The following is a 19,273-nucleotide window of genomic DNA, read 5'->3' on the forward strand; positions in this document are numbered from 1 at the left end:
ACACACACACACACACACACACACACACACACACACACACACACACAGCATGTGAGGGAGAACTATTTGAGTGGATGTGCAAAGACACGTGGAGGCACAGACCCCAGAGGCAGCGGGTTAGAACAATCACTCCGCTGGCTGAGAGAGGTGACCCCTAGGCAAGGCCGCCTTCTCTGACCCTCTGTATCTACACTCCTCTGTAAAATGGGATGGCACCATGTTGGAGGTGCAGAGGTTAAAAGTGTGCACACACAACACTCCCTGGTCTGCTTAGCAGGCAGGAAGTGCAAGTATTTGATACCATTACACCATAAAGTAGGGTGATACAGTGTTAAAATGTGAGCCCATGGGGGTGATGGGAATACACCGTAGCTGGCTGCACACACACACACACACACACACACACACACACACACACACACACACAGATTTCCTAGAAGAGAAGGCTCGGCCTTGGGAGGTTTTCATATTTAGTTTTCTTAACACCTAGTGTTTGCAAGAGAAGTAGATTCTCTGCCATCTAATAACAAAGCACCTTTGGGAAGACAGCCTCCATTTGTATTTCTAATTGGGCTGAGGCTCCATCAGTTAACCTGGAATCTGGGCCACCAAGATTCCGTGGCCAGGGCTACGGACCAGCAAGGCCGACCAGCCCTCCCTGCAGCCCAGGACCCCTGGCTCTTAGGTCTCCCTCCATCCATACGCTCTATGGCCCCAGGAAAACTGTGTTATCTGTACCAGTGGATCTCATAACAGCAGGCCCCATCCCCCCCCACGTGCTTCTGGAATTTAAAAAAAAGAAAGAAAAAAAGCACATAATTTGTGGCAAGTGGAGTTCATAATCTGCTAATTTATGACGGTCTCTGCCGACCTGGAGGGCCATTAGAGAGGTAATAAAGGGAGATGTAATTATAGGATCCGGGGCCACTTCAGACACAGCTGCTGTCACTCGGCAGCTCATCCTTCATCCAGCCAGACAGCGTTCCCCGGGAGCAGGCTGTCCAAAGAGCCTCCCTGAAGAGGCCTCTGGGGATCGCGTGCACACGGCAGCCCGGGCTGGGCGGGAGAGGTGACTCCCGATGAAGGCTCTCCTGGTGGAGAGCCAAGGTGGAGTCCAAGCTGCCCTCCAAGGGGAGGGCAGACAACTGGCCGGGATGCAGGGAGACTGCGCTGCCGACAGCCCTAGCAAAGGCTACTGCAGGCACCCGCTCTAATCTCTGGATCGAAGGGACTAAGCGCTCGCTGCCCTCATGACTGGGCTTGCCCTCCAGGAAGATTCAGTACTTGGAAAATTCAACCCAAGGAAAAAACCTGTATTTACAGTAGTGTAACCTCAAAGTGACCCAAACCATAACTGAGCAAACTGTTTTTATTATCAGCCTGTACTCCCAGTACCGAAGAGGCAGAAGGCTCACCACATTTAGAAGCCAGCAGGAGGCTACCTAGTAGCAACCTTGTCTCCAAAAGTAAAATACAAAATGATAAGCCGTCGTCCCCTCCTGGTCCTAGATTTTGCTTCCTGAGATTCTGACAAGTGGGTATGAAAATAAAAAGGTAGAAAATTTCAAAAGGAAACTTATTTTACATTTTAACCTTTGCAACGTTCTGTGGACAGTGATCTGTACCCCTCTGAACCTCTCTGCTCCATGTGGCAACCAGGCCGTTTTCTGGTGTATCCATGCTGTATAGGTTGCCCTCCTGTGCTGTCTGTCACACGAAGCCACCTCCGTTGTGAGTATCTGGATAACACAGTGCACAGATATGCTCAGGTGGACCTCATTTTACTCACTAATGACCCCAAGTGCAGAGGAGAAGCACAGGACATAGAAGAGCAAATAAACTCTAAGGCAGTGATATTATGAAGACACAATACATATTGGTTTTCAGACACGGGAACCTATCAGGTTTCAGGCTTCATGGGGTGGGGCGGTCTCAGATCATCTCTGGTTAATGAGTGGGCACCCCCACAACTGTCTAAGCCACATCTCGGGGAGGGAGCCACTGTCCAGCGCTTACTCGGCAAGGATGAACTACATTCCATGTGCCGGCTGGTGGACTACAGGCTGAAGACACCGAAGCTTGAGTCACAATCCTGTGTCTAAAGAGAAGTACAGAACTCTAGTCCCGGGCAGTCTGAAATCCTGCCTTCTGAGTGTTCCTGACCAGAATGGACGGCATGGTTTTGGGGCAGGCTCTAACCTGTTACCCCCTTAACCAGCCTTCAAGCGCTTTCTCTTTTCGGGGAGCCTGTCTCCCATATGATTGGAAGTAGGATTGAGTCAACACTTTAAAACTACCGGACAGGGGGCTAGAAAGGAGGTTATTAGCAAGGTCACTTGCAGCTCCTAGAGAGGGCTCAGGGTAGATTCCCAGTACCCAGGTGGAGGGTCACTGTCATTTGTAACTCCAGTTCTAGGGGATCTGACACCCTCTTCTGGCTTCCCTGGGCACTGTAGGCACACAGTGACAGGTTTACATGCAGGAAAATACCTACCCATAGACAGAAAGATTAAAAACAACAACAACAAAAACAACTTGGTCTGTCCTTGTCCTTAGTGTGAGGTTTACAAAACGGTGGCAGAAGACCCTTACTTTACCTTAAACTCTAGAAGGTCAAGTACAAGTGATTCAACATGCAGATTTATGCAAAGTAGGCAAGTGAGTGTATAGGACAAACAAGTGAGCCTTGGCTTGCTTACTTCCTCTTATTTCTGGTTTGGGTTTCTTGAGGCAGGGCGCCTTTTGCTGGGCAGCCCTGGCTGGCCTGTGCAGATTGACCTGAAACTTATGGCAGACCCACCGCCCAGCTTGCAGAGTGCTGAGATCAAAGGCGTGAGCCACCTCACTCAGCAGTTTCTAACCCACAGGAATCCTGCTTCGGAGATGAAATGCCAGTGCCCAGGAGGCTTCTATCACTGTTGGTAATAACTCTGACAACCATGGTAGGTACGGCAGTTTTTGAATGTGCAACCTCCTCCCGGGGGCTGCCTAGTGGAGGCTACTGTGATTCCCATTTTACAGATGGGAACACTGAAGCTCAGAAAAAGCTCACAGAAGGTCACTAAGGGCAGGGCTGGGACAGGAGCCCTGTTTGTCTAGCTCCAAAGCAACCACCCTGGCTTGCCTGTCCCTCTTATTTGGCACAGATGTGAAAAACATGAGGAGGGAGGCTCAAATCTCCTGGACAGTCCTTACCCCCAGGTGTTAACGGGGTAATCGCAACAGAAGGAAGTTGTACCGATCTGGGGGACCGCCAGGCGCCACTCCTGAGTCATCCCTCTGGTACTGCACACATCTGACCGGGAATAGTAGCCTCGAGGGCTGGGCTGGGCTCGGGTGGCTGTGCCCAATTTGGCTTGGGGTTAGTGGAGCAATCCAGGCTGAGGTGTCTTAAGCATCAGCCTGACGACACATCTGTCCTGAGTCAGCAAGGGGCGGATTTCAAAAGCTACCGAGTGTATAATCCCAGGAGCCTGAGCTTCTTACAGAGGACGTACTGGCCAGGCTCCTGGTGAACCCACCCAGGGGTCAGAGTGCCAGGAGTCCACTTCAGAAACCTCCAGGCTTCCCCAAGGTTAGTGTCAGCAAGAGCATCTCCAGCCCCTGTCTGTCCACAAGTTGGCGCCCTCTGGTAGCACTTGATTCACCTCAATCAACTAAAGGCTGGCATCCATAGGCTAGGAGGCTTCTGCTGTATGTTACCATACGAGCTATGCTCATGTTTGGGGCCACCGTGGAATAAAAAAATAAAATAGCAATCCATAGAGAGAAAGAAGAACCCATGTGCCACAGAGCTAGAGAGAGTCCACAGGGGAGGTGTTCACCGCATGTCTCCAACACAAAGAAGCCAAGTGCTAAATAAAGCACAGGGTCAAGGTCCCCTGTGTGCATTACATAGAATTACACAGGCTCCCACTGTTCGCCCATGTACACTCACAGATTGGTTCACAGCGGGGCCTGGGTCCAGAGAATGAGAGGCCCTAGGGCCTGAAACACTTCCTGCCACCGAAGCCGTGGAATCTCAACGGTGAGGCTAGGCAGAAATCCAGCAGGTAGCCATGGCGAGCACGCAAGCAACGTCGGCACACGCCAGATTCCACCACTGGAACTCACAATCTCATTTCAGCCTTGTTTGTTAGACCGAAAAGGTCACGGCCTCACACTCCCATGTTATAGGTCAAGGGACAGACACTCGGGTCACGTGGCTTCTGGGCCTAGAACCTGCATCTGACCTAACTCCCCAAGGCCCTGCTGCTAACTCTGCCCACAGCTAATGTTACAAACGAGCTGTTTTCCATTGTCATTCCAGTGAACTCTACAGGAAAAGCCTACTGTTTTTTCTTGTGGGTTCAAGGGAGTTGCTCTTTGAATATTACCAACTGTGGGCCCTATTACAGCTCCTACTGTGATGACAAGTGGGTCTGATGAGGCCCTGGCAGTTCAAGAGTATTATTGAACCTTCCAAATGTTACTCTCCTTGATCCCACAAAAGAGAAAGGGGCCTCTACAAAAGCAGGCTGGCAGAGATCTTCTAGGCCTCATTGGGTCCGGGAGCAGGCATCAAAGGCCAGGGTGAGCCTAGAGCCCCTTACCCACTCTTGCTCCCAACCCACCATGACTCACCTGGGATGTGCTTGGCCCAGCCAATGATGACCACAAGCTCCCGATCTGCCAAGTCACAGAGAGTGGTCAGGGCCTTGATGTCTCCCTCAGGGATATCGGCAGGAGGCGTGGCATACAGCTTCTCCGGCTCCGCCACCAGTAGATAGGAGACGATCCTAGTCACTGTGAAGACCAAACAGGGAGCAACTACTGAATGCCTGGGGAAGAGGAAAGGGTAGAGACAGAGCCCGTGGGAAGGTCAAATGTGGCTGGGGTCTGTCCTCATCACAAAGTTGCTAGCAACAGGGATGTATCCTGCAATGGGAAGCTGCTCAGAGAACCCTGAACAGGAGCTCTAGGAGGGTTGCTATGGGAACAAGGTCTGGGTGCTGGGACCCTCATTTCACATGGAGGCCGGTTTTGTGCCATCCCATACAGACAGTCCTTCCGGTGAAGCCAAGCAACGCGGGGCACTACTGGCCATCTTTAGATTCACACGGCCCACCACCCAGTGGAGGAAGACAGAATCGCCCCAGGAAGATGCCAGGTATTCTAGGCTGAGAGGGGCAGTGGGGCCTGCCTGGTACGCACATGGCTTCTTAGCAGGTGGGGAAATCTGTAAGCTCAGGTAGGGGCTGTTCTCCGAATCCAGCCGCCGCTTGTACTTCTGACGGCCTCCACGAACTCGGTCAAGGCGCACACCTGTGTCAGACAAGAAAGACACTGGCATCAACAGCCAAATCTCCAGGGGGACAGGCCCTGACCTTAGAACTGCAGCCCTGCCTAAGGGCTTCAGGGCCATGCCCAGGTGGCCAACCTCACAGCAAAAGATGGGGCCATTTCAAGTAGCAGCCCATCCCGTGGGCCAGCCTGGTCCTGCCTCTCCAGGTACAGCTTTGTCCTAGAGTCAATCACCTTGAGACATCTATCCTCCAAGCTCTCACTTGAGGGAACAACAAAACCCTCTGCCAAGCAGGTGTCCCTACCTCAGTTCTGCATCCTGGGGGGGGCTAGAGATGTAGGTCAGTTGGTACAGGGTTGCCTGGCACGTGCAAAGCCCTGGGTCTGAGCCCTAGCACTGCATTTTTAAAATAAAACAAACGATGGGTATGGCTGCTGGCAGCACATGCCTGTAATCCCAGCCCTTGGGAGAAGACACAAGGATCAGGAATCCACGGTCCTCTTCAACAGACACAGGGAATTTACAACCAGCCTGGGCTACATGAGACTGTAAAAGACAGATGAGGAGGGAGTGCTCAGAGAAACAAGGTTACTGCCTCGTAGCTGCCTCTGCGGCTAAGTTCTTCTGCCGTCCTTTTCCCCTGAAGGCAAGAGCATCCCACCTCAAGGCCTGCCCTTCTCTTTTCCAGGAGGACTTGCAGATGTGAAAACAGAGATGTGAGCTGTCCTCAGCAGTCCTAGCCTGACCACTCGACTCAGACCACTCTGGGGAAGAGAAAGCTGAACTGGTCACTTGACAGGATGATTTACATCTCATTCACGCCTCGGGCTACTTCTTTGATAATGTATACAACTAGTTATGTACCAACAGTCCAAAGGGAAAAGAGGAAGTTGCCGAGAGATGGGAGCAATTGAAAGTGAAATGGTTTCATAGGTGGGACAATGAGCGGCCTTTGGGCCTGAGGAGTGGTGGAGACACCCACACACCCACACCCAGTTTCCAATTAAAAGGCTGCAAACCCACACACATCCTCTCCCTAAGGGGAAAAAGAAGGTGCTGGAGCTAAGGTGAGCCTGAGCCAAACTCAACAGGCCCCTTAGGGAACTGTTTCTTACAGAGCTAGTTACTTCTCAGCCACACCTAGCCCAGGCTGGCCAACAAAACTGACCAGGAAGTGATCTTCCTGCTTCGGCCTCCCAAAGCAAAGATGGCAGGCTTGTGCCACCACACCCAGTTTGCACAATGCAGGGGATTGAACCCAGGGCTCCTTTTGTGCTTAGAAAAGTGCTCTACAAAGAAGTTACGTTTTCAGCTCGTCGTCAGCCTTTTGAACATAAGCTGGAGCCTCTGACAAGTACTTAATGGTAACTGTCATATGGAGGGCCATCTTCTTCAGGTCCTGTGCTGCACTCCCACTACCCTTAGAGCCGAGATGATGAGTCCCTGACAATGGCCCATTGGATGGGAAGGAAGAAGGATACAGAGTGTGTAGGCAGCCCCCGACTCATACCTCATCCCTAGGCACTCTGGGATCTGCTGGGTTCTAAGCCTGGTCCTTGGACCTCCTGAGAAGCTGCTAACAACTCCCCACCTCTGTTTAGAAGGTCAAATGGTTGTAACTGACCTCGTGTACTCATTTCTCTGGGAGCAAAGGACGTATATGCAAGAAGCTGTGTGTGAGGGAGAGAGGAAAGGACTGTTCTGGATCCTGTTACTAGCTGTGTCGCTCAAGCTGCTGGTGTTCTGCAGTCACTGACAGCCTGGTGGTATGGCCTTGGTGGCTTATCCACCAGTTATCAGCAGAACGTTGCAATGAAACTTTTGCAAGCCCCACCTGCCCAGGCTTGAGCCATCTGCTGGCCAAAGCTCTGGGACAGAACGGGGGGGGGGGTGGTCACAGGATGTTAGATCAGCACACACAGGATGGCTAGTGCTGACAGAGGTGAGGAGTGGTCCCCTCAAAGTAGCACCTGGGGCCTGTTAGAAGAGCAAATTTCTCAGGCCCTAGACAGAAGGAGCAAATACGCCTGTTCCCCTCCCTCTTACACACTCTCATGTACCCCCAGCTGGCCTCCAAACTGCCTCCAAACCCTGAACTTCTGATTCTCCTGCCTCTATCTCCCCGGTGCTGGGATGGCAGGCATGTGGCACCATACATTTTATGCAATGCTGGGGTTCGAATCCAGGGCTTTGTGCATGCTAGGTAAAAACTCCACTAACCAAGCTGTACCCCCAGAATAAGCACCTTATTAAGATGAGCCTACAATGTGCAGTGCCTGTGAGCACTGACCCGGGGCCCTTTGATGGACCTGCTCTAGCTTCCACCTCCGCCACATCCTAGATGTAAGGGGACGCAGGAAACAGCTCAATTCCCCAACACTGACCTTTGTGCCTCCTGAACTCCCCTCTCATAGAGGCAGACAAACAACTAGATAGGAGACTCCTGTTTACTGTTCTCCCACTTGAACTACGACCAGCCTATGCCTTGAAATGCCAACACAGTCGAGAGTCAAACCCTACTGCATTCACAGAGGACAGTGAGAGCCCACGGACACCTTCCACATGCCAGAGGCTGATATGCTCTCTCGTTCTTGAGTCCAAAAAAGGCCTGCCCACTTCTTTCCCCCAGAAGCCACTCTGAGTGATTCCCCTCTTCCACTAGCCCACCTAACCCTAAGGTGGCTGTCAGCTAGAGAGAGCTTTGAAACAGCAAAAAAATGGGCAGCTGCGAGCTCCGCTGATGTTCCTTCTGGAATGTTCTCTGACTTGATTAAAGGCCTTCGTCGTGGCTGGTCAAGAAGGACCTAATAAAGAGGGCACCATCCACATTCTACACATATGTGGAGTGGCTATGATTACCCTCATTTAACAAATAAGAACAGGCTGAGGGTCAAGCTAGTTTGCCCAGTTAGAGTTCCTACGCCTTCTAAGGACACTTCTCAAATACTCAAACTCTCCTCTGCACTCCTCCTCCAGATCTTCATAGCCAGACAGCCAGGGCCTCCAAAGGACGGATGTGTCAACTGTCACGTCATCTTCTCTGGTTGGGGCTCATCAAGGACTGCACACGAAGGACTTGTACAAAATGGGTCTGTTCCCACGGTTTTTAAACTCTTGCCCAAATTCAAACCTAGGAAGCCTAAGAACCGTGACCTAGGACACCCAGTAGTCATGTTCAGGTTGATCTAGCTCCTGACACATAATACTTCAGTGTCATTCTCCGGTGGGGCAATGGTCAAACCCACTCTGCCAGAGTCCCTTTCCCGACAACTGACCTTGAGGTGGGGGTGCTGCACAGCAGTCCCAGCAGACCGGGTGCAGCAGGCTCCCTCTGCTGCTTCCAGGGTCACCACCACAGGCTTGATCCCATCATGCCTTCCTGCTCTTCAGGGCGGTGGGGTCTAGACTCCCTACAGCCCAGCACCACACTGGTCAGGGTTTGCTAATGGTCATTTGGAGTGCAGGGACACGGCCTGTGCTTCTCTCGCTCTGTGGAGCACAGTCGGCGCCAACTCCAAACCCAATGACCTTGGTCTTCTTGCCCAGTGCTTGACAACCTCAACTCTGCAGTTGAGTACCACCAGTTATAGAAAGCAACCCCATAAATCAGGTGTGCTGGTGCCTGCCTGTAATACCAGCACTTGGAGAGCAAAGGCAGGAAGAGCCACACTTCAAGGTCGTGTTCAGCGATACAGCCAAGTCTGAGGCTAGTCTAGGCTACAAGGGACAGGATAGAAAGCATCTTCATTTGCTGATGCTTAAACGACTGGATAGCAGAGAGTGTGGCAGTGAAGAGTCATCGCCACTGACCCAATGGACAGTTCTAAATTAGGATGTGATTTCAAAACATCAGCTGGGGAGAGAGAAAATGGAGTCTTGAAGTAAGAATGCCTTATTGTTTGTGTACTTATATTAGCAAAATACCCAAAAAGCAGTCAGCAAGTGCAATTAAAATACTAATTAACTTACAGTTGCCATCTAAGATTATTCAATCCTATCACTTCAGTGAGACTTTCCAAAGATAAAAAGTTTTAATAACGCTAGTATGGAAATCATTGATCTCCAAATACTTAACACATGGCCCTTGTTTTAACTTCTGTTGGATACTGTTTAACCCCTTCAGATGCACAGAGAAGTTTATTGATTAGGCAGTATCTCATGAATATATTAAAAAAAAAAGACTGGTTAAAAATAAATCAATGCAATTTATAGTCATAGCAGTGTATAGCCATGGGCGAACAAGCTCCTGGAGTTTTGGTCAGATCTAGAGCCCTGGACAAGTGTGATAAATTTCTAGCATAAACAGAGGGCACGAGTAGTGGCCAAGGGCAGATCTGGGCAAACCTGGCTTCCCGAGTGGTATTAGGTAAGCGTCTTCACTTCTTGGACTCTAAGATGGGGTCACAGTGCCTATTTCACAAGGCTAAGACCACCTCATTTAATCCTCAGGTCAATTCACATGAGCATCTGAAAAACCTTTGATGGCGAACAATAATTGTCAAGTAAATGCTAACTAATGCCACTACTAAAAATCCCTCATCCTTAATGAGGTCTCTGCTGTTACCAACGCCAGCATCTTAATTGTAGTGTTCTATTTTCAAGACACTGGGCCGGGGAAACCTAGTGAAAGGTACATGGAATCACTCTGTAGTTTCTAACAACTTTAACTCAATGATCTCAAAATGCAAAGTTTAAAAACTTCTGGAAAATTCTGGTGGCGGTATAGAAGGGGGAGATATAGAAGGGTGATGTGTTGGTCATTCAAAAAACTACCCAGAAGCACCACAAATCCGACTCCTGGGTTTCCACCCCAGTTGTCCAGTTCTACCTTGGAGGCTTCTGGAGTCAAGGTCAAGGTCAGACACAGAAAGCAGGCTGGAGACTGGGGAGGAAGACTCCAGAATGAAGAGTTAGTGTGTCCTGGATCCCATTTGTAGAAAGTGTGTGTATGTGGGAGGGGAAGGGTTGTATATCAATCACAGCATGTAAAAAAGGCTGAGGCAGGAGGAGATCAACCTGAGATCCAAGTTACTTTAGGCTTTACACTAAGCTCCAGGCTGGCCTTGGCTACAGTTTGAGACCCTGTCTCAAAAATAAAAACTTCACAAACAGCCAGGCACGACAGCAACAGGGACCAGTGGCCACCTTTCAAGCAGCCTTATCACACCAGGCTGGTAGCCCAGCATCTGCAGGGGCCCAGCTTAAGAGCCCAGGAAATGTCATAGAAGGTTCATGCAGAGAAGGGGGAGGGTCTCAAAACTGTGCCCCACCCGTTGGCTTCTGCTCTCCACTGCAGGCAACTCAGAGCTCCAGATCAGGCACTGATTAAATGGACGTCATGATGCCACTGGGCTTCTCATTCTTTCTTAATGGAAGAGCAATACTTCCCACCTCCTTCCTGCCTTGCTACTCATTTGCAACCCCTCCCCCAAGGCTGGATGGGATCCCAGTCTTTCAGAAGCAAAAATAGCTGATTGTACTGGGGCAGCGGCCAGTTTAAGTTTCTTTCATTTACACTAAAAATAGCCAGCTAAAGCATGGTCCTGCACCTGGCCCCAAGCCTGTGCCTGGTGCTGCCCTCCAACTATCACGCATCTCTGCCCTCAGGGAGGTTTACCCAGGGCTGGAAGCCAGTATTTCTGTCCCAGGCTAAAGCCAAGAAGAATCCCTGTTGACCTTGCTAAGGTAGGATCGACAATTCTTCTCTAAAACCCACCGCCAGCACTGACTCCACCATCGTCAGTTTCTTTTTGTTTATGAAGTGAGCAGGTCCTGAACTGAACGGGGCTCTCGCTTACCAAGCTGTTCATGTTCATCTCACATCGGAGATGGGAGAGTGTTCAGGGCTGTCACAGAGGGCTAGAGAAAGGTCAGGTGGACTTGGGGATGTGGCTCTGATGGCAGAGACCTGTGCGGTGGGATCCGCCTGTAATTCCAGTACTCTGAAGGTTGAGGCAAAATGATCAGGAACGCAAGGTCGTTCTTGGAAGTTCAAGGCCAGCCTGAGACAGACACAGGAGACCCGGGTGGAGTCGCATGGCCAGGAAGGCCACAAGGGAAATCTGCACCTGGACTGTGTGGGTGATGAAGTGTGGTGCCATCTCAGTGCTGCATGGGGTGAATGGACTGCAAGGGAACTAGGTTCCTGGAGACTCTGAGCCTAGGGGCTCTGGGGTCATGTACTGTCTAAAACTAGCATCTGCTCAAACTCCCCCCCCCCCCCCCCGTGAGCCGGGCGTGGCGCATGCATGTGATCCTAGCACTCAGGGAAGCAGAGGCAGGCAGGCCTCTGTGAGTTCAAGGCCACCCTGGTCTACAAAGAGTCCAGGACTTCCAATGGCTACACAGAGAAACCCTGTCTCAAAACAAACAAAACAACTCTAAGTTTTCCGGGGGTCGTACGCTAGATCTTTATGATGTACTTATTTGCTCTGGGTAGTCTTCCCTGGAAGGATTAGGGGTTGAACCTTACCCCGGTGTCCCAGTTTGCTGTGATAAGCACCACTGACTAAAAGCAGCTTGGAGTGGAAAGGGTTGATCTGGCTTACAGGTTACAGTCTATCATTGGGGGAAGCCAAGGACTGAGCCCAAGGCAGGAGCCTGAAAGCAGGATTTGAAGCACAAACCATGGAGGAATGCTGCTTACTGCCTTGCATGGACTGCTCAGCTTGCTTTCTTATACAACCCAGGACCACCGCCCAGGGATGACACCACTCACAGTGGGCTGGGTGCTTCTACATAAATAATTAATCAAGACAACACCCTCATAGTCTTGCCTACAGACCATTTTCTCAATTAAGATTACCTCTTCCCAGATATGACAAAAACCAGTACACCTGGTGATGAGGGAAGGAGGGAGGGAGGGAGGGAGGGAGGGAGGGAGGGAGAGAGGGAGAGAGGGATAGAGGGGATGGTCTCCTGGTGGGTAAACAAACACACCTCTAGTTATGTTCCCAGGCTTCTGCCAAGTGTTCTGTGGACTCCAGGCAGCTGAATGGCTAAAGGGGAACCCCAGTATTCTGGCTACTAGAGCCATGTCTACTGTCACTCTTCTCTCTACTCTAGACCCTTTAGGCCCATGACATCACACCAGGAGGGACATCCCTGTGTTCCAACTGGCCAGTGTCTAAAACTGCACCCAACAGGGAAAAGTCAGCCCAGCCAGGGCCAGGCCCCACTTCATGTTTGCTGGGGAGAGACAGCAGGCTCCTGCTAGACAAGGAACGGGCCCTGAGTTAGGACCAGCTTCTTACAAGGAGCCTAGGCTCCACCTGACTCTATCCTGTCCCAGCCCCCTGTGGCCCTGGGGGGAGGGGGAGAAATCACCCAAGTGCAGATGGGCCAGATCAAGTATGGCAGGTCCTGTCACCTATGCCACTACTTTCCATTTCCTTGCCTGTGACAGACACTGCTAATCAATCATGGCACCACAGCCTGCTGGTCTCTGATACTCCACTGGGGCCTTTCAATCATGTACACTACCACCCTGGAGCTGACAGTCCAATGGAAAGGCAATTTGCCACCCTGCTTCCCTGAATTAAGAATGGGGCGGGGGGGGGGGGGGTCGGAGATGGCAGAGTAAACAAAATAAGCCAAGTGCATAAATAAATAAACAAGGTCATTTCTTGAGCAGGAGAAGTTCTACAGGGGGTTGTGATAGCAAGTGATGAGGAGGTTGACACCCACATGGAGGCTGAAAAGGACAAGACGCCTGCCTTCAGGAACACACTCCAAAAGAGGGTATTGTGTGGGATTCCTAAGGTGAGAAGTCAGCAGTGCTTGGAGACTAAGAGCAAGCTGAGTGGACAGGAACACAGACAGGACATGGTAGGGAAGATGATGGTTGGGTCTCAGAGAAGATCTGAACCACGTGGTCAGATGTTTTGGCATTATTTTAAATGTAACGGAGAACGTCAGGAGTATGGAAACAAAATGACGGACTCTCATTATGCCTCCGATGTACTGGGTGAGGTGGCACATACCAATAATTGCAACACTAGGAGGCTGATGGATCTTTGAGTTCCAAGCCAGCCTGGTCTACTTCAGGCCAGCCAGGGTTATAGTGAAGGCCTGTCTCAAACCAACCAACACACAAACAATACAAAGAGTCCTCTGGCTGCAGCAAGGCTGAGAAGGGCTAGGGACAGGCGATCAGGGATCTACTGAGGTCACTCTCATGGTCCCTAAGAAAGATGACCAAGCCTGACTGTGGAGGACAGCAAGGGACACGCTGGACCTGCCTCAAGAAAACAAAGAAAAGTGACACAGATGTGGTGGTCTTCACTTAAAAACCACAGCACTCGGGGCTAAAGCAGCAGAGAGGCCACAAGTTTGAGGTCAGCCGTAAGTACATAGCAAGAGCCTGTCTCAAAAACCAAAATCAGCCAGTTGGTGGTGGCACACACAGCTTTAGTCCCCGCAGAGGCGGCATGAGGCCAGCCTGGTCTACAGATAAGTTTTGGAAGAGTAGAAAGCAGTCCCCACAGCGGACACAGCTCTCCGAACAGATCCCTGGGATTGTAGTGCTGGACTTTCTCTTTTCTTTTTAGATTTTTGATTGTTTTGATTTGGGTTTAATTGTTTGTTTGTTTGGTTGGTTTTTTTGAGACAGGGTTTCAGACTGTCCAGAAACTTAATATGTAGTCCTGGCTGCCCATCTCTATCTCCCAAATGCTAGGTTTAAAGGCAAGCCAGAGCTGCATAGTGAGACCCTGTCTCGGAAAAAAAAAAACCCAAAAAACAAAAAAGAACTCCTCTCCTCAAATCACAAATAATTTCATTAAAAACTAAAAAACAAAACACTACAGTAAAACTTGAAGCTGGGTATGATGGCTCATTCCTGTAATTCCAGCCTTTAAAAACCTGAGGCAGTCAACCAAGGACCATCTATGGATATAACCTAGAACTTCTGCTCGGATGTGGCCCGTGGTAGCTCAGTAACCAAGTAGTTTTCCAAAGTAAGGGGAACACGGACTATTTCTCACAGGATCTCAAGGGCAGGCTGTTTGATCCCCCCCCCCCGCCAGGGGAGGAGCAGTACTGTTAGGCTACAGAGGAGGACTTTGCAGCCAGCCCTAAAGATACCTGATAAAACAGGGTCAAATGAAAGGGGAGGAGGTCCTCCCCTATCAGTGGACTTGGAAAGGGGCAGGGAGGAGACCAGGGAGGGAGTGTGGGGTTGGGGAGGGAATGAGGGAGCAGGATACAGCTGGGACACAGAGTTAACAAAATGTAACTAAAAAGAAAAAAAAAAAAAAAAAAAACAAACCTGAGGCAGAAAGACTGCTGAGAGTTCAAGGTTACCCTGAGCTATAGAAGGAAAGCCCATCTCAATAAACAAAAACCTCAAGGATGAACCCATAGAAACAAGCAAAGAGAAAATAACACAAAAGCCAGGAAAATGGTTTCCTCAAAGACTGGAGAAAAAGAAATGGAAAAGGGAATGATACAGGGAACTTAAGAGACCCGCGTATTAGAAGGAAAGAGCTGACTCCCAAAAGTTCACCTATGACCTCCATATACCTGCTATGGCTTCTGCACACACACACAGACAAACACAGATAGATACACAAAATAAATGTAAGAAAATATTCTTGAAGATATGTACACTCCAAACTCCCTTCTTCCATACCAACAGGGTTTCAGTGGACCACACGACATTTAAGCTAAAGACAATAATTCCCAGGCTCCTTTACTGAGTGGAGTGCCCAGCGATCTGGCTCTGCCAAAAGCCTGTCAATGAAAAAACCCTGTGTCCTGGCTACCTGTGAGAACCGGTGTCATGGGTGTAGGTCACAGGCTGAGGATTATAACAGAGCTGCCACCCCGTCCCATACAGCCAGAGACCTTTGCACCACTTCTTTCCAAATAAAGAGAACGAAGGAATGGACACAAGAATCCCGTGATGGTAGCGAATGCCTTTGATCCTGGCAGAGGCGGGAGGATCTGCCTGTGGGTTCAAGGCCAGCCTGGTCTACAGAGTGAGTTCCAGTACAGCTGAGGCTACACTGAGAAATTCTGTCTCAAAACAAAGGAAGGAAGGAAGGAAGGAAGGAAGGAAGGAAGGAAGGAAGGAAGGAAGGAAGGAAGGAAGGAAAGAGGCAAAGAAAGAAATCAATATGAGGGACCGAGGTGGAAGACCTACTCCATGGTAGTTGAGTAAAAAATTTCCACTTGGCCCAGCCTGGTGGCATTCCTACTACCTGGGAGGCAGAAGCAGAGATTAAGGGCTACCCAAGGAACTTAGTGAGACCATGTCTCAAAGTGGAGAGGGCTGGGCTTTGGCTCAGACAGGTAGAGCAGTTGGCTCATACACATGTGGTCCTGGGTTTGATCCCAGCACTACAGTTAATTATTGAAACTTTCTATTTTGCTGTTTTTATTTTCAAGGCAATATGAAGCAACATCATTAGCTAAGTGTGGACAGACAGATTATAGGAGACCCCCAAACTGCTTTCCAAAGCACAGAAGGGAAAAAAAAAAATTCACCTTTAGGAGTTTTAGGAAAGGGAAGATATTAACAAAAGAGTCCTGTGAGTGGGGAAGGCTAAGGCTGTTGTGACCCACTGCACCGCCTGGGCCCACACTAAACAAAGTGATGCCCTCCAGATGTCTGCTAATACAGAACTTTAACGTCCTTAGCACAGACAGGGGAAATAAGCTGGTGACATGACAGATACGTTCATCAATTTGCCTGAATCTTCCTATCATATATACGTAAAGCAAAAGCACCACAATGTGCCCCATCAATGCAGTTAGTGAACAACAACAATAACAAAAATCAATGCTGTTACATGAAGACTATCTCTAATCAATAATCAACATCAGGCATCATGGTAGAAGCCCAAGACATCTCTGGAGACGGGGAAAACAAGATGGCAATGGCCCCTCCTACAATTCTCATTCTCCAGAAGAGGGAGGTGAAGCTTAGGGAAGTGTAAGCAGCTTTCCCAGGGAGCTGCTAAATGGTCAAGCGGGGGTCTGACCCGATGGGCTGAACCTGCGATCCAATGCTCTGGTTGTCAAATGCCCAGAGAGAACGGTAATGAGAATTCAACACAGCCAGAAGCAGCTGTCTGTATTCAACCAACACTTGTCCAGCCAGAGGTCATTGCACCGGAGTGTTCGGGAGTGTTTGGGAGGACCTTGTGAACTATCAGATTTGGGGGGTGGGGGAGATGTGTTAGGCTACAGAGTTATTCAGTGCTGTCCTCCGACATGTCGGAGAGTTAGTTTGTTTCAAAACATTAATATATTTTGGAAAAGTGAAAGACTTTCTCTTCCTTCATTCACAAGAAAAGTGGTATTTCTGGCATGGGCTAGAGGCAGAGCATTCTATAAATACAAAAAAAACCCATTAGATCCCATGCAGCAGGAACCTGATCAGGGCCCCCTTTTAATTTCCTGACATGAGCTGGCCACTAACCCAATTACCCAGAATCCCTGGAGGAGCTTTCCGCTTTTCCAACATGCACAAAGAAGAGGGCGAAAGCATATTGCATGGCCAGCAGCCCAGCTCTCACTGAAATCAAATCTTTCAGAAAACACTTGGGAAGAGGCAGGCAGGAGTGCCTGGAGGGAGGGCAAGTCACAGGAGAAGGTGAAGTGGGCAGGGACAAGGGAGAATTATCCAAGTCGCAAAGTTGAACTGAAGACTTGGGGGTGGGGGCATCCGAAAGATGCAGCAAATGTATTTTTAAAGGTTCGTCTGGTCTGGAGACTAAATCAGTCCACACCTGAGATGCCAGGCAACCATCCTCGGAGAGGTACAGCCGAAAAAAATGCCATCCCCTAAGGGTCGCACCAACTAATCCAGGAGGGAGATAAATGGACCCAGTCTGTCACACTCAACTCTACAGTAGGAAGCTGTAGGAAAGAAAAAAAAAAAAAAGTGAACCTAAATGGGTGTAGCACTAGTTGAATGGTGCCAGGGGGCTGACACAGCAAGGCAACGTCAGGGTACCCACCGGATCCTCACCTTCACCTGCCGAATAGCAGGCATCAATACACGAAACGGAGGTTAAGTCTGAAACCCACAAAGAAAACGCCAATCACCGGCTCTGAACCCGTGTCAGATTTCTATAGTCAATTTCACATGCAGAGAAAAAAAAAAAAAAAAAAAAAAAGGATGACTTTCCCCTGAAAATATGAATTGTCATTCAATGGAGCTGCAAAAAGACAGACTCGGGGACACTGTCTTCATTCATTCACTGACTGCTCCACTCATCCCAGGATAGATGGCCAAGCCAAAGGAAGCCATGTGGGAAAGAGGATCCGTCTCCGACCACCTGAGGCATCTATCTGCTAGGCTTTGATCCTGCGACAGAACACCACCACACATCTGACTTCATCCCTGGTCATGGCTGGAGCCCCTAAATCGTGGAGCAGCAACATGGACTATTTTACTAAGAAAGTTACAGGAGACGTCTTGAGCTGCCAGGGACGAGGGAAAATGGAATGGGTAGGGAGGAAAAAAGCTGTGTCCATACTCCCCACTTCCCTTTAAAGACTCAGGGACCCCTGCTGCCCAGCTGACTGAGACCCTAACACAGGAATCAGCACAAAGAAGTGTGAAGTTTGTTTACAGAAGCTGAGTAAGACAGAGGGGGTGGGGCGGGAGCCCAGGCTGGCCCTAGGGAGCAAACTGCACACAGAACAAGGAGGGGACACACCCAAACAAAAGCAGGAGCCGGGACAAGTGCCAAACACTCTATCTGGCAGGGACCCAGACTCCTGCAGGAGGCCTGCTCCTCCCGGGGGCTGGTCCCGGTGGAGCTTCTGATGCCAGGTACCACGGAGCTCTATGGGGACCCACGCTAAGCCAAGAGCTCAGCTTTACCCTCACTCGGGGGTGGGAGGGGGACTTCCTGTCAAGTTTCTCTTCCAGATACAGGCCTGCCAGCACTGGAGCTGTGGTGGGATGTTCCCTGGTGACTGTCTCATCCTCCTTCAGGCAAAGCTCCCTAATGGCTGAATCAGGCTCAGTGTGTCAGCCCAGGGGGCATCTGGCTGCCATAGAGAAGCCACTGCTGAAGGGGAGGCAACTCTGGGGATCACCCTGGAGGTCACCCCACTTGGACACTAAATCCTTGCAGCACCCTATTTCCCACCACTGGAGACCTGCATCGTCCATGGGCTTCTCTTTCAGGAGACAGCCCAAGGATCTCTCCACCGCATCCCTTCAGTGTGCTTGCTCATGCCTCTCCTGTCATTGGTGAGACCCTCCCTTTCTGGGGACCACTAGAAAGTATCCTCTTCTTCGCCACACTGAGCAACTCAAGAGAATCCTGAGCACTCTGTCCTGACTGAGTGGCGACTCCCCCATTCCTGGCCTCTGTCACGGGGTGGGGGCGAGTTGGGGGGCAGAAAGCATGGATCTGGGCCCTGATCTTCTCAAGCTGGAGGATGGCTGAAGGTGGGACAGCCATCTCACTCCAGCCCCTGAAGGCCCCATTTCTCACCTGAAAGAGAGGAGGCCCCCTTCTGCTGTGATTCCCTCAGGTGTGGAAAAGCAGGCAGAGAGGCAAACTCCACCAGCGGAGTACCTGCCTGAGCCGGTGTCTCACTCAGCTTCCAGGACAAGGTGACAGACAGTTCCATCTGGGGCTTAGGAGGAAGGAGTCTCTTCAAAGCCTAGAAATCCTCAGGTTCCCAGCATCAAGGAACCCGTAGGTGTAAGGAGGCCAAGCAGGCCTGCCTCGGTGGGCCTCCTCATCTGAGAACACCAGGAGGTTTGGAGCCTGGTGTAAGAGGCAAGGACCTAGTACAACCTCTGTCTCGGTCACACCTACACACAACCAAGAACAGAACTGTACCACTGAGCGAACCATGATCTGACATGCAGCAGGCCCAACACAGGCCATTTCAACCTAGAAAGGGGCGGTTTCCTCCACAGCAGCCTCCCCTAAAAAGCAGCTGACACATCACCAAGGGGTTAAGAAATGACAAATGAAGAAGGCATTTGTGCTAGCTAGTTTTACGTCAACCCGA

At 50.3% G+C, this 19,273-nt stretch overlaps 1 protein-coding gene across 2 annotated transcripts in view; it reads right to left on the bottom strand.

The window, feature by feature from the left end:
- The window catches only part of Esrrb (estrogen related receptor beta), a 161,379-nt gene that overhangs the window by 8,399 nt on the left and 133,707 nt on the right, over nt 1-19,273 (bottom strand). Inside the window, exons 4-5 of one of the 2 annotated variants that reach the window (XM_055593119.1) lie at nt 5,194-5,304; nt 4,624-4,785 (exon numbers count right to left, since the gene is read on the bottom strand). In XM_055593119.1, the coding sequence (XP_055449094.1) occupies nt 4,624-4,785; nt 5,194-5,304 (273 nt within the window). Of the gene's footprint in view, nt 1-4,623; nt 4,810-5,160; nt 5,305-19,273 lie in introns of both variants that reach the window. The other variant, XM_055593120.1, reaches the window with a different exon arrangement.

This window comes from Psammomys obesus, unplaced genomic scaffold, assembly GCF_907164565.1.
Source record: "Psammomys obesus unplaced genomic scaffold, mPsaObe1.curated_primary_1811, whole genome shotgun sequence".
NCBI classification, from domain to species: Eukaryota; Metazoa; Chordata; class Mammalia; order Rodentia; family Muridae; genus Psammomys; species Psammomys obesus.